The sequence below is a fragment of the Nuphar pumila genome, chromosome 6, assembly GCF_984573655.1.
Source record: "Nuphar pumila chromosome 6, dmNupPumi1.hap1.1, whole genome shotgun sequence".
Taxonomy (NCBI): Eukaryota; Viridiplantae; Streptophyta; class Magnoliopsida; order Nymphaeales; family Nymphaeaceae; genus Nuphar; species Nuphar pumila.
In genome coordinates this window covers 28934948-28953589 of record NC_143254.1, presented here as the reverse complement: position 1 = coordinate 28953589, position 18642 = coordinate 28934948, and the positions used below count along the sequence as shown (strand labels likewise).

The 18642-nt window shown below is 37.5% G+C and overlaps 1 protein-coding gene across 4 annotated transcripts in view; it reads left to right on the top strand.

The window, feature by feature from the left end:
• Nucleotides 1-17875, top strand: part of LOC149834505 (monothiol glutaredoxin-S17-like) — a 30132-nt gene extending 12257 nt beyond the window's left edge. For 3 of the 4 annotated variants that reach the window (XM_090010161.1, XM_090010160.1, XM_090010163.1), the window contains 2 exons: nt 2707-2760; nt 16381-17875. In XM_090010161.1, coding sequence (XP_089866287.1) covers nt 2707-2760; nt 16381-17646 — 1320 coding nt within the window. In that variant the 3' untranslated portion in view covers nt 17647-17875. The remainder of the gene's footprint in view (nt 1-2706; nt 2761-16380) is intronic. The other variant, XM_090010162.1, reaches the window with a different exon arrangement.
• Nucleotides 17876-18642: the final 767 nt, after the last annotated feature.

Genomic DNA, 18642 nt, shown 5'->3' with positions numbered 1-18642 from the left:
GTGTCTAGAAATGTTTCCTTTCTTGAAAAGGAGAGCTTCTTTGATTTTAGAAAATTAAAAGACGTCACTGAGTACTCATTTTTGCTAGATCTAACATCAACATCTGATGAATATGACCTTGACTGTAACTTTGATGATGATCAAAGAATTATTGATCTTAATGTTGAAAATGAAGAAGTTCATAGAGATACTAGTATTCAATATTTCAGGCGACAAGAGTCTAATCCTCCATGTGCACTTGAGAAATATTCTAACATTCCAACTAGACAATCAACCCGAATCTCGAGGCCTCCAGGAAAGTTTGTATCATACGAGTCTTTCTCACCCACATATAGGGTAGCTATTGCATTAATTCACTCATATGAAGAACCATCCACATATTTTCAAGCAAAAAATGATATCAAATGGATAGAAGCTATGAAAGCTGAATTAGATGCACTTGAAAAGGCTTCTACATGGAATATTCAAGATCTTCCTCCAGGAAAGAAAACTATAGGATGTCGATGGGTTTATAAAATTAAAACCAAGAGTGATGGTACTCTTGAAAGATATAAAGCCCGTTTAGTAGCCAAAGGTTATGCCCAAGAATATGGGATTGATTATGAAGAAACCTTTACTCCGGTGGCTCGTATGACTACTGTCCGAACCTTAATTGCCTTAGCTTCTATCAAAAAATGGTCTATTTTTCAAATGGATGTCAAAAATGTTTTTTTAAATGGAAAGCTAGTTGAAGAAGTATATATGGAACCCCCTCCTGGTCTAAGTATTCCTAAGGGTAAAGTCCTTCGCTTAGAAAAAGCTCTTTATGCACTTAAACAAGCACCAAAAGCTTGGTATGATAGGTTTAGTCGTGTTATGATTGATATTGGTTTTCAATTCTGTTTAACTGACACTGCTTTGTTTATTAAGAATTCTGATGCAGGGATCATTGTGCTTCTTCTCTATGTGGATGATATGATCATCACCAGAAGTGATAAACAGGGAGTTGAAACAATCAAAACACTTCTTAAATCTCATTTTGAAATGACTGATTTGGGCTTGTTGAGATATTTTTTAGGCATTGAAGTTGCTTATTCTCCTAGAGGATATTTATTATCTCAAACTAAATTTGCTTTTGATATTGTTTTCAGGTCTGGTATTACTGATGATAAGAAAGTCGACACTCCAGAAGTTGTTAATGTTAAAATGAAGATTGATGATGGAGAACTTCTTGCAGACCCTACTCCTTACAGACAGCTTGTCGGGACACTTTCCTATCTATCCATTACCAGACCAGATATAGCACATGCTGTTCATACAGCAAGTCAATTTCAACATGCTCCTACTTCTGTTCATATGGGAGCAGTCATGCGTATTATCAGATACATCAAGTCCTCTCTTTCACGAGGACTTTTCTTATCTTCCTCCTCTTCTTTTGATTTAATTGCATATACTGATGCTGATTGGGGAGGTGATCCCAATAACAGACACTCAACCACTGGCTTTTGTATCTTTTTAGGGGAATCATTAATCTCGTGGAGGTGTAAAAAGCAGCAGAAGGTATCTCTCTCATCCACCGAAGCTGAATACAGAGCCATGGCAACCACGACCATGAAAGTAGTTTGGCTCTGACGACTGCTTGCTGACATGGGAGTTGAAGCAACAAAGGCTTCACAAATGTGTTGTGACAACAAAAGTGCGATCTACATTGCCAATAACAGAACATTCCACGAACGCACCAAACACATCGAAATGGATTGTCACTACGTCAGAGAGGAATATCTACACGGGATAATTGATCTGCTATATGTCACTTCAGAATATCAGTTAGCAGTCTTCTTTACAAAGCCTCTCGCTGCTCCCCGATTTCACTTTCTCTTAGACAAACTTTCGCTCATTGTACCGTAAGTTTGAGAGGGAGTGTTAAAATGTAAAACTGTACATATATGTATATATAATAATATTATATTATTATATATATATAAATACATTTTTCATTTCTTTCTTTTCTGTAATTTTTTTCCTTTATTTTTATTTTTTGTCTTTATGTCATCTAGTTCAGTTTGAACTAGAATGACTGTTGCTAGTCAAGTCCTGTCCAGACTTGACTAGCAATAGAGCTGTTGGACTGACACAGTCCAACAGCTCTTAATAGAGCTGTTGGACTGTGCCCAACAGCTCTATTGAGTCCTCTTTCAGCTGTGTATATGGGTGCAGCCCCTCTTGTATTTTACCCCAATGCTTCTTAAGCAATTGGTTTTTCATATCAATAAAGAATACATTTTTATTTTTATTTTGTTTCCAGTTATACCCTTTTTAAGGGTTATGCTTTAGTGTCATTCTTGACACTTGCTCTTGTTAATCTAAGCTCGTGTTTCGAAGATCCCCATTTCATTTCAGCACCCCCTCTCAAACTATATATAGATGAGAATTGTGAATAGTTTGATATTCATCTCTCAGTGAATTCCTAAAGCATTCGTAAACAATCAACAACTTATCTTTGACATATATGAACAAAGTCTAATTCTCCTGCTTCTGTCTTCTCACAACCAAAATGGTTGTCAAGTTCAACATGCTTAATGTTATTAAGCTCCATTGGATTCAATGACTTGCCAATGAATTCTTGCTATCAAATACATGATTGATTTAGAAATTTATAATCTCAGTACAGTAAGCAATTTTTTTGTCTAAACAAAATTTTCTTTGATTGCTGTCATTGCCCTATAGTTATACTCAATGCTGGAGTGCACAACTATCTTTTGCTTCTTGCTACTAAAAGAGGTCAAGTGTTTCTTTAAGTAAATACAATGGCCTGATCTAGATTGCTTAGTATTGAGATCTCTTATCCAATCTGCATCTTGAGAGGTCGCTATTTTCAATTGCGTTGCAAATAAATTTTCTGTGTACCTTATATATTAATTCATCCACTGTTGTTGCTTTAATGTATCTCAAACCTTCTTAACAGCTTCTAAATGTGATGATCTTAGTGTATGCATGAACTGAGAAGCTTAACCACAAAGACTTTGTTATTTGTAGTCAACAATGAATATCCCAATGCCGGGACAGCAATCTATCTTTTTTTTAATGCAGAATCAACTGTTCATCCTCTGATAAATGTTTATTCAAGGCAGCAGGTGTGTACAAGTGGGTTTACATTCTTCATGCCTGATTTTCAAAGTAGGTCTCGTTCATAATATGTTAGACAATACCAAACAATCCACCTAGGATCCACTTTATCATCAAGAAATATCTTAAGGTCAAACTCTTTCATGTGAAACCTTTCATAAAGGAATCACTTGACTTCCATCTCTAAACGCAAATAAAAAGGGTAGTCCAGCTATAAAATCCATGATTTCAGACCATACCACTAAAATTTTGATCCAATTTGTAAAGCTTGTTTCTTTAATCTACGGATATGGATTCAAGAAGGGCTTGGGCCCTCGTTGGGAAGGCAAGGGGGCCTGACCTGGTCGTTGGGACCAATCCTAGGGGGGCTCGTCTACCAATAGAACCATGCGGGTAGAGATACAGTAAAAAACACTGGTAGCATCGAGTGCACACACAGTCGGGTAGGTGCAGGGCTCCTGCACACAAGGCAAAAATGTCTTAGAACAACAGTCTAACGTTACAGAAAAATCAAATCAGACACTATTGAGTTAAATACAACCCAAAAAATCAAGAAAAATGTCAATTCGAACTTGAATGGAAACCGAGAAGGGCTTGGTCCCCTGCTGCCTCATTCAGTGTAAGATCGGCTGGTCGGCGTGGCTTCGGGATCGCCGTTCTGATACCACTGTCAGGACCCGAACTTAGAGGAGGTTGGTCCTGCGGATTCCGACAAGCTGGGATGAGGCACGACTCAAGAGAGAGGGGCACACACCACGAGAACGGGAGGCGAGTAGTGTGGGGAGGAGAAAGAGGGTCGTCTCTCCTGGCTGGATGCACGAGTGTGTGGTGGAGGGGGGTCGACAGCAAGGGAGGGAAAAAATGCATTCTTTTCGGGTCGGTGGTGGACGTGGAAGAAGAGGCGAGAGAGAAATACGTTCCATCAGAGAATCAAAAACCAAAACCAACACAACAACAAATCTTAGAAAAATCTCTTAATAAACTTCATTGAAAAAGACTTAAGCTATACACTTTTATTTATAGATTACAAAAAAGGCAAAAAGATAAAAGTACAAGGAGGGCATCCTAGCCTAGATGGGACTCTAGGTTGGTCGACCTCCATAGTCCCATCCTAGATGGTCTCTCTCTCTCAGTCTCAACTTAGATGAGACTCTAGGCTGAGTAATTTTCTGGGACCTCCTAGATCGTCTCTGGGTTGGGTTGGACCTTTGGGGTGACCCGTAACAATAATGCAACTCAAGTATTTCATGATTGAAAAGAAATTGAGACAACATTCCCAATCGTAGCTTTTTGAATAATGTTGAGTAGTATGGAATGCTACATGTGGTGAATGCACACGTGAGAGAATTTTCATTATGTGTAGTCTAAGTCACATGGGTGCGGGTGCGGGTGCGGGTGCGGGTGCGGGTGCGGGGATGCAGCACTTTAAAAAACCTTGGGTGCGGGGGTGCGGCAGGGCAAAAATGTACATATATATATATATATAATTTTGAAGTTTTAACAGTTAACAACAGTAACACTATTATATATATAAGGGAACCTTGACAGTTTCAAGGTTGGCATAGTCAGGTAGACCATTTTCTTAGTCAACTATATGTCTTGGACTGGTCAAAACAGGGGTACATTAACCAGGTTATATGAACATATACATGCTTGAGTGATTCAATGTAACTTCATATTTCTAACATTAAACCTTCCGCAGCATGTGCCATTAAATGAGTTATGAAACGAACTGCAGCAGAATTATGACCATGCAACAGAAACTAAAATCGAGTACAAACACATATAAGCATACACCTGTACGAAGAGCAACTAGCAAAAGAACTTGAATGAAGAGAATACCTTGTGTTTCTTGAAACAGGAAAGTGAGCAACTGCACCTTAAAATATTGACAAATCAATAACTTCTGTAACTTGGTAGATCTTATAATCCTATGAACTGAACTTAGATAATGAATCAATCCCAAAACAAATAAATTAAACCCATTACATGCCCATAACATAGCAACACATTTTAAGCAATGGTTGATAGAACGACTTTTCAAAAAAGATGAAAGTAACATTTGACCTTAAGTCATCAAGCATAAGCAACTAATAAAATAGATTGTAAACAAAATAAAAAATCAAGAAGCTCCACAAAACCCATTTTAGCATAGAATCAAAAGCCCCAAAATCAAATAGTCAAAGATCCCCAAAAAATAAATACAAATTTCATTAACTATATACCTCTATATAGCATCATCAATTCATCGAAAAATTTCGGAATGCCCAAACCCCCCAAATAACATTATTGAAAAAATTTTGGAATGCCCCAAACCCCCAAATAATATTATTGAAAAACTTTTGAAATGTCCAAAAAGCCTATTAATAAAAAGTTAAAAACCCTAGATGCTAATGACCCTCATATAATACAATCAGAGAGAAGAGAGAGAGTGAGAGTGAGAGTGAGAGACAGCGAGAGTGACAGAGAGAAGAGAGACTATGAGAGAGACAGTGAGAGTGACAGAGAGAAGAGAAACCGTGAGAGTGACAGAGAGCGAGTGAGAGTGAGAGAGAGAGCAAGTCGGAAGGAGACATACCTGAGAACTGAGGCGGAGCGGCCGGAAGGAGTCAGAGATCGTTGGCGTCGGCATCGGCTTCAGGAGGATTTTTCCCTAATCCTCCTTCTCTCACTCGCTTTTCATCGGGCAAAAAAAAAATTTAGTCTAAAAATTGGACCTAAATGACCCTAGGTGCGTTGAATGCACCCAGGGTCGTGTTGACCGCACCCGGTGCCGCACCTGCGTCGCGTCGATGCGGGTTCGGCCTGCTTTGCCGAGTCCCTGTGACTCAGTGTGTAGGTCATTATCCTTAATATTAGGGGATATTTATGTTATTTCATGTATATTTGCTTGCTATGTCACATGGGTGCGGGTGCGGGGGTGCGGCAAAAAAAAATAATATATATATATATATATATATATATATATATATATATATATATATATATATATATATATATATATATAATTTGTGCAGGGGAGGGGTCGAGCTGATGAGTTGTGGAGCTTGATTCAGAGTTTTTGCCATTGCAGAAAAGGGGGTCTGGGGGCTCCCCCCGGCGCGGGTCCCGCTGCGCGATTAGGGGGCGCGGGTCCAGGGGGCCGCCCCTGGCAAAGGTCTCTGGGGGGGCAGAACAATTTTTATTTTAATAAAAAAGTTGGACACAAATGACCCTGGGTGCGGTCAATGCACCCAGGGTCGAGTTGACCGCACCCGGTGCCGCACCCGCGTCGATGCGGGTGCGGCACCTTGTTAGTTGAATTCCTGTGACATAGTTTGCTTGGTGTTGATGGTTTACTTCAGTCATCTCATTGAGAATTCAAATGTCTAGTCTTCACATAATGTGTGATTCAGGGGCTGAAAATGTATTTTTTTACTAATCTGAAACTTTGTTGTGAAAAGCGGTGCCTAGGTGGGTTGGGCATAGGGCTATTACCTAGGCTTATGGGTCTAGGCGATAAGGCCATGTTTTCGCCTAGGTCATGGGGACATGATTGTCATTATCTTTTTGTTCTTTGTTTTTCTTGCATCAAACCCTTTATTTTTTCTTTTATTGTTTTCTTCTTCTTCTTTCTTTTTTCTTTTTATTCTCGTATTTTTTTATCTTCTTTTCTTCTTCCTCCTTTTGCCCCTCCACCTTCTCTTTTTCCACCTCTTCCTCTTCTTCTTTGTCTATTTCTTCCTTTTTCCTCTTTTTCTTTTTCCTTTTTTTGCTTCTTCCTCCTCTCACCCCTCCACTCTCTTCTTTTTTATTTATTTTTTCCTTCTTTTCTTCCTTTTTTTCCTTCTGTTTTGTTTTTGTTCTTTACATGTATGTTCATGTTTTTGACACACACACACAGTGTGTGTGTGTGTGTGTGTTGGAGGTGTGCCGTGTATCTTTTATATATATGTTTATGTAGATACATTATACAATATAGATATGCTTTATGTTCAATGCTATGCTATGTCACACGGACTCTTCTAACAGGGCACTGCACCTGCGTCGCACTCGCACCCAGGCAGGTGCGACACTTGGATACAACTTCCTTTGTGTTAGGTGAAGTCAACCACACTTAGGTCCATTTCGATCCAAAAGTAGATTCAGTTAACCCTAATCAAGTTCATTTTTATCTATATTATATATATAAATACATAAATGCACACAAATACACATAGTGTTAACTTAAAACTGTTAAAAATTATACATATATATCCTCCCCGCACCCCCGCACCCCCGCACCCAAGTTTTTTTAAAGTGCCGCATCTCCGCTTCTGCACCCTTTCCCGCACCCGCACCTATGTGACATAGATGCTATGCAATTTTACAATTTTTACACTGAATTACACACATATGTTTAATTCATAATTACAATCATATCTTTGTTACTAAATTTAATTATTTATTGTAGTGTTTATGCTTTTCTTGATATTTTGTTTTGTTGGTCCCACCTAAGCCAACTAGTCTCTTTTGGGGTCGTTCGCATAGCGCTTTTGACAACTAAGATCTGAAAGTCAACTTCCTGTTTTCAGAACTTTCTTTATAGTACTAGCATCAACAATTGATAAGATTTTCTGATGTCATTATATGGAGAAAATGATGTAAAATGTGGCCATGTAGATGTAGATTTCACATTTTTCTGTATCACAATGGAAGGCCTCTAATTGAAGTCGTTTTACCACTATTTTAAGGCCTACGTTGTGCCATTCATTAGTTTTCTATTTCCACCATGATATATTTTGTTTTTAAATCCAAAGGGTTATTTACAAAAATACACTGTTATTTACAAAAAACATACCCATGCCTGTGGTAAGTATCCAGCTTCTAATGGTGGTTAATAATCAATAAATTGGTACCAATCAATCCTCATTATTATTTTCCTCGTTACCCATTTTACCCTCATTACTCTTTCTCTCTGACAGTTTGGAAATTGATGCAAATTTGGTAGGGTCACATATGGCTCAGATTTCTGACCCACTGCCAAACCGGATCTGAACCATATCATCAAACCGGATATTAAAGTGCTTGTAATGCATTTCATACATCACATGATTCTCCAGTGTATTAGATCACATTTGAATATGGGGTTCTTACACTAAATCTGGATCAACAGCCAGATCCATTTTGAATTCCACATCTAGTGTCAAATTAAGCTTGACCCAACTCATATCTGATCCATTTCCATCCTTAACATTGGATCTGTCGAAAGCATGCAAAGCATTTTGATTTGCATAAAAAATAGCTAAACAGGTTCCATGGAAACAGGTGAATACGGTTTGTAATGCCTTCCATACATTACATAGATAAGATGGGTTATGTGGGATTTCAAAAGTTTAAAAAAGGAAAAAGAAAAAACAAAAAGGACAAAGGACATGGGAGAAGTTAGGAAACAGTTATCAATTGTAAAACTGACTTTTCCAATAATTAAAGGGTGAAATGAAGATTGAAGCAAAAATATGAACTGTCACTTTAGGAACAAAAGCCAGGTATTATTTTGGTTAACCATAAAATAAATGAAGTATGCATTTGAATTACCAAATTTTTTGGGTATGAAACTGAATTATTAAGAAAAAATATGTGTATGTTTTTTGTAAATAACCCTAAATCTAAACTTCACAGTAGATTAGAGGATTCATGCCACCATCGTAGTCTTACTTTATGGTGATTCTTAGAGCAAAACGTGTCATATGATCTCCAATTGTGATACTGCAACTACAATACTAATCTACTTCATGTTTCTATTGAAATTCCCAAAATTTGCTCCCTTTTGTTGAATTTTATTTAAAATTTCTTGTTCTTTCTAACTTGATTTCCTATTTTGAACCTTTTGAAGTTAAAACTTGAACTTTTAGTCATTAAACTTTCCCATGCCATTAAATTACTGTTTTTGGTTTTGATACTCTTGACTTTGGGATGAGGCTATGTTGTTAAAATATGTAATCTCATATGTAATTATCTCATATGTAATCTTTTTTTCTTTCCTTTAGTCTAGTTATGTATTTTAGTTAGGATAGAATTAATCTAATTAGGATTAGGACTTTTTTAGACTTTTTAGCCACTTTGCTTTTTGACCAAAAGTCAAAAAGCAACTTCATGATTAGGATTTTTTTTTAGACTTTTTTAGCCACTGGCAACTTTACGAGAGAGTTGTTGGACTCCCAACGGCTCTAAATAGAGCCGTTGGAAGCCCAACGACTCCCTCAGTGGCCTTTCTTTATCAGCTATAAATATGGGGGCTTTCCCCCTGTAAAATGATCTTTGGTGTTGGGATTTCTCTCACTTAATGAAATACATTTTTCTCCTCTTCATTGTGCATACCCTTTTTTGGGTATTTTGTATGAACCCTAGTGGTTCTTGTGATTGAGCACTATTTGTGAACCTTTATGGTTCTTGTGAGAGACATTTTTGTGAGTATTTTGAGAGTTTTTTCTTGTGGACTTCATCTTCTTACATGGTAACAGAGCGAGGTTGGTGGAAACGATCAAGCTAAGTTCTTTTGGTGCATTGAGAAGTGTGCCACTCATGTTTTTAAAAAGGAAGTAAAGTTCTTTTGAAGTTGTAATCGTGTGAAGGCTTAAAGGCTTGGAAGAATACTTGTATTCACCGTTTGTGGTAGAGTATCCCCTTCTTTATCCTTTTTTTTTCTTTCCTCATTCTTTTTCTTCTTATTTTGTTTCTCCCAAAATTGTAAAATGGATGACAATGATAATGTCACCATTAAGCCCATCAAACTCCATGATTCCAATTACGACACATGGGCTTTAATCATAAAGCATCTTATATGAGGAAAGGGATTATGGGGATTAGTTGATGGAACCGATATGAAACCTACACTAATCCTCACCAAGGATGAAGGAAAAAAAAAATACCTCTCACGGAGGTAGAAAGGGTCAAAGCCATCTCCACTTACGAAAAAAAGTGGAAGGAATGGAGAATGGGACATGCCAAGATCATGTCTTGGCTCATAACAAGTGTTGACATAAAGAAATGTTCAAGCCTTGCAAAGTTTGAACATGCTAACGATGCTTGGGATTACCTTAAAAGAATTTACCCTCTTAAGGATGATGCACACATATGCAATCTTCAAGAGAAAGTTCGTAATATGGTGCAAGGGGACAAGAGTATTAGAGAATATTACAATAGCCTGTCCGAGTTATGGAAAGAATTGACCCTCCTTGAACCAAAGTGGCATTGTCTACAAGACATAGAGCTCCGTCAAAATCAAGTGAATGCGGAACACTTTTTTCAATTCATTAATGGATTGAGATCGGAGTTTGAATCAGCTAAATTCGTTCTTCTTCATCGAGAACAAGTTCCTTCCATAGAAGATACAATAGAAGAGTTAAGTATGGAAGAAAATAGGCTCAAGAAAAGAATTTCCAAAAGTGATGATGATTCGGTTTTAGCGGTATCTAGACCAGGAAATCATGTTCATTCATACAAACCTCCACACTTTGGGAGGACAAATGATGAAAAACAAGAAAATAATTTTGAAAGAAGAAAAGTCATTTGCTACTATTGTTGTGAACCGGGACATGTCAAGACTTATGAAAAGAAGGTCGCTGCAGTTGAATCTTCGCAAGAATCAAGTGAGACATCTATTGGGAGCATGTCTCTAACACAATTGGTGGAGGTACTTCAACCACTTCTCAAAGGATCTTCTTCATCTACTGGGGCCACTGTCTTTTCCGTCGGCATCTCCGATCCCGGTAAATCTCTTTGGATTCTTGACTCAGGTACCTCTTTTCATATGACACCCAACATAAAAATGCTATCCCAATGTCATAACTCAAGTGGTTCAAGTGTTTTTACTGCAGATGGAACATCTTTTGAGATTAGAGGAATAAGAAATTTTGAAAATATTTCTCAAAACTCAAAAGTTTTTTTTATTCCAAAAATTAGATACATTCCTAAACTTAATCTAAACCTTTGATCTGTTTCTCAATTAACTGATCATAGGTATAATGTTTCCTTCTCCTCTCGTGATTGTCGAGTGCAGGATCACCAGTCAGGAAAGCTGATTGGAGAAGGCCATAGAGAAGGAGGCTTATACTACATGGATTTTTTGGAAATACCCAAGAATACACTATGTTGTAATGTTCACAAATTAGACTTGAATCTATGGCACAAAAGATTTGGCCATCCTTGTATATCCAAGATTCGGTTTTTTCCAAACATGATTTTTTTTTGTAATTTTGAAACCTTTATATGTGAAAAATGTATTCTTGGAAAAATGAGAAGACCACCTTTTCAAGAAAGAACCTTTGTTTCTTCACGACCACTTGAGCTAATACATTCAGATGTTTGGGGACCCGCACTTGTTACATCAAAAGGTGGTTTTATGTATTATGTAATTTTTGTAGATGACTTTACACGTCATACTTGGATTTATTTTCTTAAACATAAATTTGAAGTTTTCTCATATTTTCAAATATTTTACAAACAACAATAACAACAACAACTACGCCTTCATCCCAAAACAATTGGGGTCGGCGATATGAACCAATAAAGAAAATCATTCTGGGTCTTCCACATGAATCCTTCTTCTCCATTCATTTCTATCCAATGCCATGTCCTCGGTGAGGTTCAAAGCATTCATATCCTTTCCTATCACCTCCATCCATGTCTTCCTAGGCCTACCCCGACCTCTTTTAACTAATATATTTTCCCATTTCTCCATCCTTCTAACTGGAGCATCATTAGGCCTTCGTCGAATATGTCCAAACCACCGTAAACGATTCTCTCTCATCTTATTTTCAATGGGTGCAACGCCTACCTTCTTACGTATCTCCTCGTTCCGAATCTTATCTTTTATTGTATTTTCGCACATCCATCTCAGCATACACATCTCAGCTACACTCATTTTTTGAATATGATGTCTCTTGGCAGCCCAACATTCCGTACCATATAGTAAAGTGGGCCTAATAGTCGTCCTATAAAACTTTCCCTTCAACCGCAATGACATTCTACGATCGCACAACACTCCAGTTGCACTCTTCCATTTCATCCACCCAACCTTTATCCTATGATTTACATCTCCGTCAATTTCTCCATACTTTAGAATGATAGATCCCAAATATTTGAAAGAATCATCTACCTGTATTTCTTGCTCACCAAGCTTCACTACACTCCCATCTCTATTTCGTTGCTTACTAAATCGACATTCCATGTATTCTGTCTTACTCTTACTCAACTTAAAACCTCTTGCTTCCAAGTATTTTCAAATATTTTACAGTCTAGTCAAAAATCAATTTAAGGATGATATCTCAATATTTCACACCGATTCAGGGGGTCAGTTTTTATTAAAAGAATTCAAAGATTATTTTACTTATATGGGATTTCACATAAAAAATCATGTCCTTATACCCCTCAACAAAATGGTCTAGCTGAAAGAAAACATAGGCACATTATAGAAACAACAAGAACATTATTCATTACACATCAAGTAAAAAAGATTTTTTGGGCCGAAGCAATATTAACTGCTGTTTATCTTATTAACAGGATGCCTTCTTCCTCTATAAACAATATTTCTCTTACTGAAAAACTTTATAAGCAAACTCCAGATTATTCTAGGTTGAGGGTCTTTGGGTGCAAATGTTTTGTGTTTACAGATAAAAATGATAAACTCTCCCAACATGCTATTCATTGTGCCTTTCTAGGATATGCAAGTCATCAAAAAGGTTACATGTGTTTCGATCCTAAAAATAACAAATTATATGTTTCGAGAAATGCATCGTTCGTATAAAATGAAAGTTTTTTTGAAAATAAAAATCCTACGAAAATAGATGAGTATTCCTTTTTATTGGATTTGGTTCCAAGGATTAATGAAAGCGATATTAATGAAAATCAAGATCATCAAAATGATATGACAGATGCATAACCAATTAATAACAGTCAAGATTGTATTCAATATTCTAGACGAGGAAATTTAGAAAAACCATGTGCTTTTGAAAAATATACTAAGGAACAAGACCAAATATCAACTAGAAAGTCGTCCAGAGTCTCTAAGGTTCCTGAAAAATTTGTGTCTTATGAATCCTTTTCACCAAAATATCAAGCCTATATTGCCTTGATACACTCTTATAAAGAACCTTCTAGTTATCTTACAGCCAAATAACAACTCGAATGGGTTAAAACTGTGACAATAGAATTAGAAGCCTTAGAAAAGGCAAATACCTGGACCATTCAAGATATTTCACCTAACAAAAAACCTATTGGATGTCGATGGGTGTACAAAGTTAAAACCAAGAGTGATGATACTCTTGAGAGATTTAAAACTCGGTTAGTTGCCAAAGGCTATTCTCAAGAATATGAAATAGACTATAAAGAAACCTTTGCTTCAGTAGCTAGAATAACCACGGTTAGGATCTTAATAGCTATTGCTTCTATAAAGAAATAACATATTTTTCAAATAGATGTTAAAAATTGCATTTCTCAATAGAAGCCTAGTTGAAGAAGTGTACATGGACCCACCACCTGGTATTAATATTTCTAAAGGGAAAACTCTTCGCTTAAATAAGGCTTTGTACGGACTTAAACAAACCCCGAAAGCTTGGTATGATAAGTTTAGTCAGGTTATACTTGATTTTGGTTTTCAATCTTGTCTCACTGACGCAACTTTGTTTGTTAAGAACTCTGATGCATGTATCATTATCCTCCTTCTCTATGTTGACGACATGATCATCACTGGAAGTGATAAAAAAAGAGTTTACAATATTATTTTTTTTTTCAAAACGCACTTTGAAATGAGTGATTTAGGTTTTTTAAAATTCTTTCTTGGCATAAAAGTTGCATATTCGTCTAGAGGATATTTACTAACTCAATATAAATTTGCTTTAGATATTGTTGTCAGGTCAGGTATCTCAGATGAAAGATGCGTTGATACTCCCGAAGTTGTAAATGTCAAAATGAAGATTGATGATGGAGAACAGTTTGAAAATCCAACACCTTATAGACAACTTGTCGGGGTACTATCATATCTTTCTATTACAAGACCTGACATTGCACATGCTGTTCACACAACAAGTCAATTTTGGCATGCTTCAACTTCTGTCCATATGAGAGCTATTTTACGCATTATTAGATATATTAAAATTTTTATCTTTCGAGGACTGTTTTTGTCTGCTTCTTCCACCTTAGAACTAACTGCTTATACTGATGCAGATTGGGGAGGGGATTCCAATGATCGTCACTCAACTACTAGTTTTTGTGTATTTTTAGGTGAATCATTGATTTCATGGAGATGCAAGAAGCAACAAAAAGTCTCTCTCTCATTAACAGAAGCCGAATACAGGGCAATGGCTACAACCACTATGAAAATAATCTGGTTACGACACTTGCTTTCTGATATGGGTGTTGAAAGTACAAAAACATCAAATCTATGCTGCTACAACGAAAACTCTATCTATATTGTCAGCAATCAGACATTCCACGAACGAACCAAGCATATTTAGATAAATTGTCACTACGTACGAGAGAAATTTTTATATGGCACCATTAATTTTTCCTATGTCTCTTCAAAATATCAATTGGCAGATTTCTTCACCAAACCTCTCGCTGCTCCTCAATTTCACTTTCTCTTAAACAAACTTTCGGTTCTTCAACTGTAAGTTTGAGGGAGAGTGTTAAAATATGTAATCTCATATGTAATCTTTTTTTCTTTCCTTTAGTCTAGTTATGTATTTTAGTTAGGATAGAATTAACCTAATTAGGATTAAGACTTTTTTAGACTTTTTAGCCACTTTGCTTTTTGACCAAAAGTCAAAAAGCAACTTCATGATTAGGATTTTTTTTAGATTTTTTTAGCCAGTGCTTTTTGATCAAAAGTCAAAAAGCAACTTTATGAGAGAGTTGTTGGACTCCCAACGGCTCTAAATAGAGCCGTTGGAAGCCCAACGACTCCCTCAATGGCCTTTCTTTATCAGCTATAAATATGGGGGCTTTCCCCCTTGTAAAATGATCTTTGGTGTTGGGATTTCTCCCACTTAATGAAATACATTTTTCTCCTCTTCATTGTGCATACCCTTTTTTGGGTATTTTGTATGAACCCTAGAGGTTCTTGAGATTGAGAACTATTTGTGAACCTTTATGGTTCTTGTGAGACATTTTTGTGAGTATTTTGAGAGTTTTTGCTTGTGGACTTCATCTTCTTACATATGTGAGGTGGAGTTATTTTGTTCTAATGTGTTGTCTGTTTATCAGTAGACATACCAATCTTTGTCCTTCATTCCTGGTGTTTGCTTTTGATCTAACAAATAGGATGGCAATATTTTTTCATTATTGATCTGTTCTTGTTGTTCTAGCTTGTTTCATTGACATTGAGAACTCTGCTAGATCAATAATGAGTATCACACGTGCTATGATGATTCATCTATTTTTTTTGGCCTCAAATCAAACAACTGATTAGTTGTGAACTTGATAGCCGAACATTTTAAAGAAGTTGTTGATATTAGTTGATTGAGCTTTAGGTTTGGGTTTTGAATAACTGTAAATGGATATGGAGCAGGTTGGTGGCATCCGTGTAGAAGAGGGCCATTAGGGAAATTGTCAGTTTTTCTGTTATGTTGGGAAATAAATAGGCAATTCTGTTCTGTAATCAAGGAAGAAAGTTTGTGAATAAAATTAAGAATTTTCTGTAGGAACTCCCCCTCGAAATGGAGCCCTAACAATTCCATCATCTTTAACCTCTCTCTCTCTCTCTCCAATTTCACACGTTCATCACTGTTGAGGTGAACATTTTTTTATAGCATCCAAAAGGAAGGCTATCAGAACTTTAAGGTTTTGAAATTTTCCTTTAATTAGTTCACATTAGGCTGCAACTTAGAAGATCAATTAAATGGTAATCATGTCATTCTATTTAATGATTGCACCATTTTTGTATTTGAGGTCTTATTTAGTTGTGGCTTTCCCTTATAAAACCTAAGACGGTGGGATGATTTTGATAAACAATGAACACTTGCATCATCCCCTTTAAGCATATCAGTATCTTCCTCGACTCTCTATTCTTCATTTACTGCTATGCAAATTAGAATGTTTTTGTTTTCAAGATTTTTTTTTCTGAAAAAAAATTGCCATCGTTGTTTGATTTTAATTTCCAAGATGGGTCAACCACCGTGCTGCCTCCTAAAATTCTGCTAATTGTCTTTGAAAAATCTTAGGTGGATCTCTTCCTTGATTTTTATTTCCATTCTTATTCGGTCACCATCTGTTTCTTGACTTCAAAGATGCACCATCAATGGTGGTTCTCTTTTCCAGGATGGTAAAACGGTTGATACATTGGAGGGTGCAAATCCTTCCAGTTTGGCCAATAAAGTTGCAAAACTTGCAGGATCTATTGACCATGCTAAATCTGCTGCACCTGCAAGTCTTGGCATGGCTGCTGGTCCTTATGTGCTTGAAACCGTTAAAGAGTTGGCTAAAGAAAATGGCAGTTCACAGGCAAGCCACCCTCCATCTGACCTTAGTGACTCCTTGAAGAAGCTATTGCAGCAACTCGTGGATTCACATCAAGTGTTTTTGTTCATGAAAGGAAATCCTGAGCAGCCACAGTGTGGATTCAGTGGAAGGGTGGTGGATATTTTGAAGGAGGAAGGTATCAAGTTTGGAAGTTTTGATATTCTCACGGATAATGAGGTTCGCGAAGGGATGAAGAAGTACTCCAATTGGCCCACCTACCCTCAGCTCTTTTGCAAGGGTGAGCTTCTTGGTGGTTGTGATATTGTAACAGAAATGTATCAAAGTGGTGAACTTAAAGTGGTTTTCAGAGATCATGGCATTCTTCCAGTAACCGGTTCAAGTGTCCAAGTGGGCACAGAATTACCGAGTAACCCAGCTTCATCTGATGTTTCGGCAACGAGAATGAGTGGCGGTGTAACTGAATCAAGTGGTCTAAATGAAGCGCTGACTTCTCGGCTGGAGTTTTTGATAAATTCAAATCCTGTAATGTTGTTTATGAAAGGGAAGCCGGATGAGCCCAAATGTGGTTTCAGCCGCAAAGTTGTTGAAATTCTTTGGGAAGAGAAGGTTGAGTTTGGTAGCTTTGATGTCTTGGCTGATGATGAAGTCCGCCAAGGGCTGAAAGTATTATCCAATTGGTCAAGCTATCCGCAGGTATACATAAAAGGGGAACTGATTGGAGGATCCGACATCATGCTGGAGATGCAGAAGAGTGGTGAACTGAAAAAAGTATTGGATGAGAAAGGGATTATTCCAAAAGAATCTCTAGAAGATCGCCTGAAGAAGCTAATATCTTCATCACAGACAATGCTGTTTATGAAGGGCACACCGGATGCCCCTCGTTGTGGCTTCAGCTCGAAGGTCGTTCAGGCTCTTAGGTCGGAAGGTGTGAGCTTTGGATCCTTTGACATTCTGACTGATGATGAAGTCAGACAGGGGCTCAAGACCTTCTCCAACTGGCCAACTTTTCCTCAGCTTTACCACAATGGAGAGTTGATTGGCGGTTGCGACATTGTGTTTGAACTTCAACATAGTGGCGAGTTGAAATCCACACTGACGGAGTAGTTGTTGAAGTGGACATTCTTCCAACATATGCAGTATGTTTACTGCTTGCAGTTTCACCAGCTTGAGACTTCTGGGATTCATGGCTTCAACTTTCTTGACATCCTTATATTGAGAAGATATGATATTATTTTGTGGTCTTTGTGGCCTTCCTGCATCACTGGATTCTTTTACTACTTTTCTGTGCTTTCAGTGAATGAATAATTTTGTTAGTCGTCCCTTTCCATCTACATTCTGTGATTCTATGTTTGGCATTTTCTGGGGTGGGAGACGGTTGAGAGAGAGATTTTAGGTGAAGGAATGAGAGTGAGAGATGTGCATTATGCAAAGGTGGGGAGTGAAAACGCCATGTTATGGGCAGGGATGGCAGTGGACCGAGGCGGGGGACAAGATCTCCAGCCCGGTTCCATCTCAAAATCCTGCCCTCCATCCCCGCCTCCATCCTCGCACGGGTTTTGATTTTAATCTCCACCCCCCGCCTTCATGCCCAATTTATGTTCTCCATCCCTGGTCCAAACGGGGCGAGGCGGGGCCTCATTTTCTCTCGGTCAGTTGCCATTCCTAAAGAAGGATTGGGCACGGGGCAAGGTGGGGAATGGGGCAGAGCGGAGGAAAGCATAAGTCCATCCACGCACGGGTTTCGCTTTTAACTTTCATCCCTGTTTCATGTTCTTCCATCCCCGGTTGTATGATCAAGCTTTTCAGATTTGGATTGACTTCTTTCAGACCCGTACGCTTCTTCTGATTTACATCAGATTTGATCTTTTTTCTTTTGCTTGAGCAACGAAAATATCACACCCTGTAGGCAATCAATTTGTATTTTTTGTACATGTAAAATCCCTGTTTCTGAACCCCCCTTTTTTAACCAGATCTAACACCAACTTATGAAATTCAGATTTGAATTCAACTCTAGTGTATCATATCCAGTTTGGGTGTAAACTCGGATTCAAACTTGCTATTTAAGATTCAGATATTCAGAACCACTATGATACAGCTCAT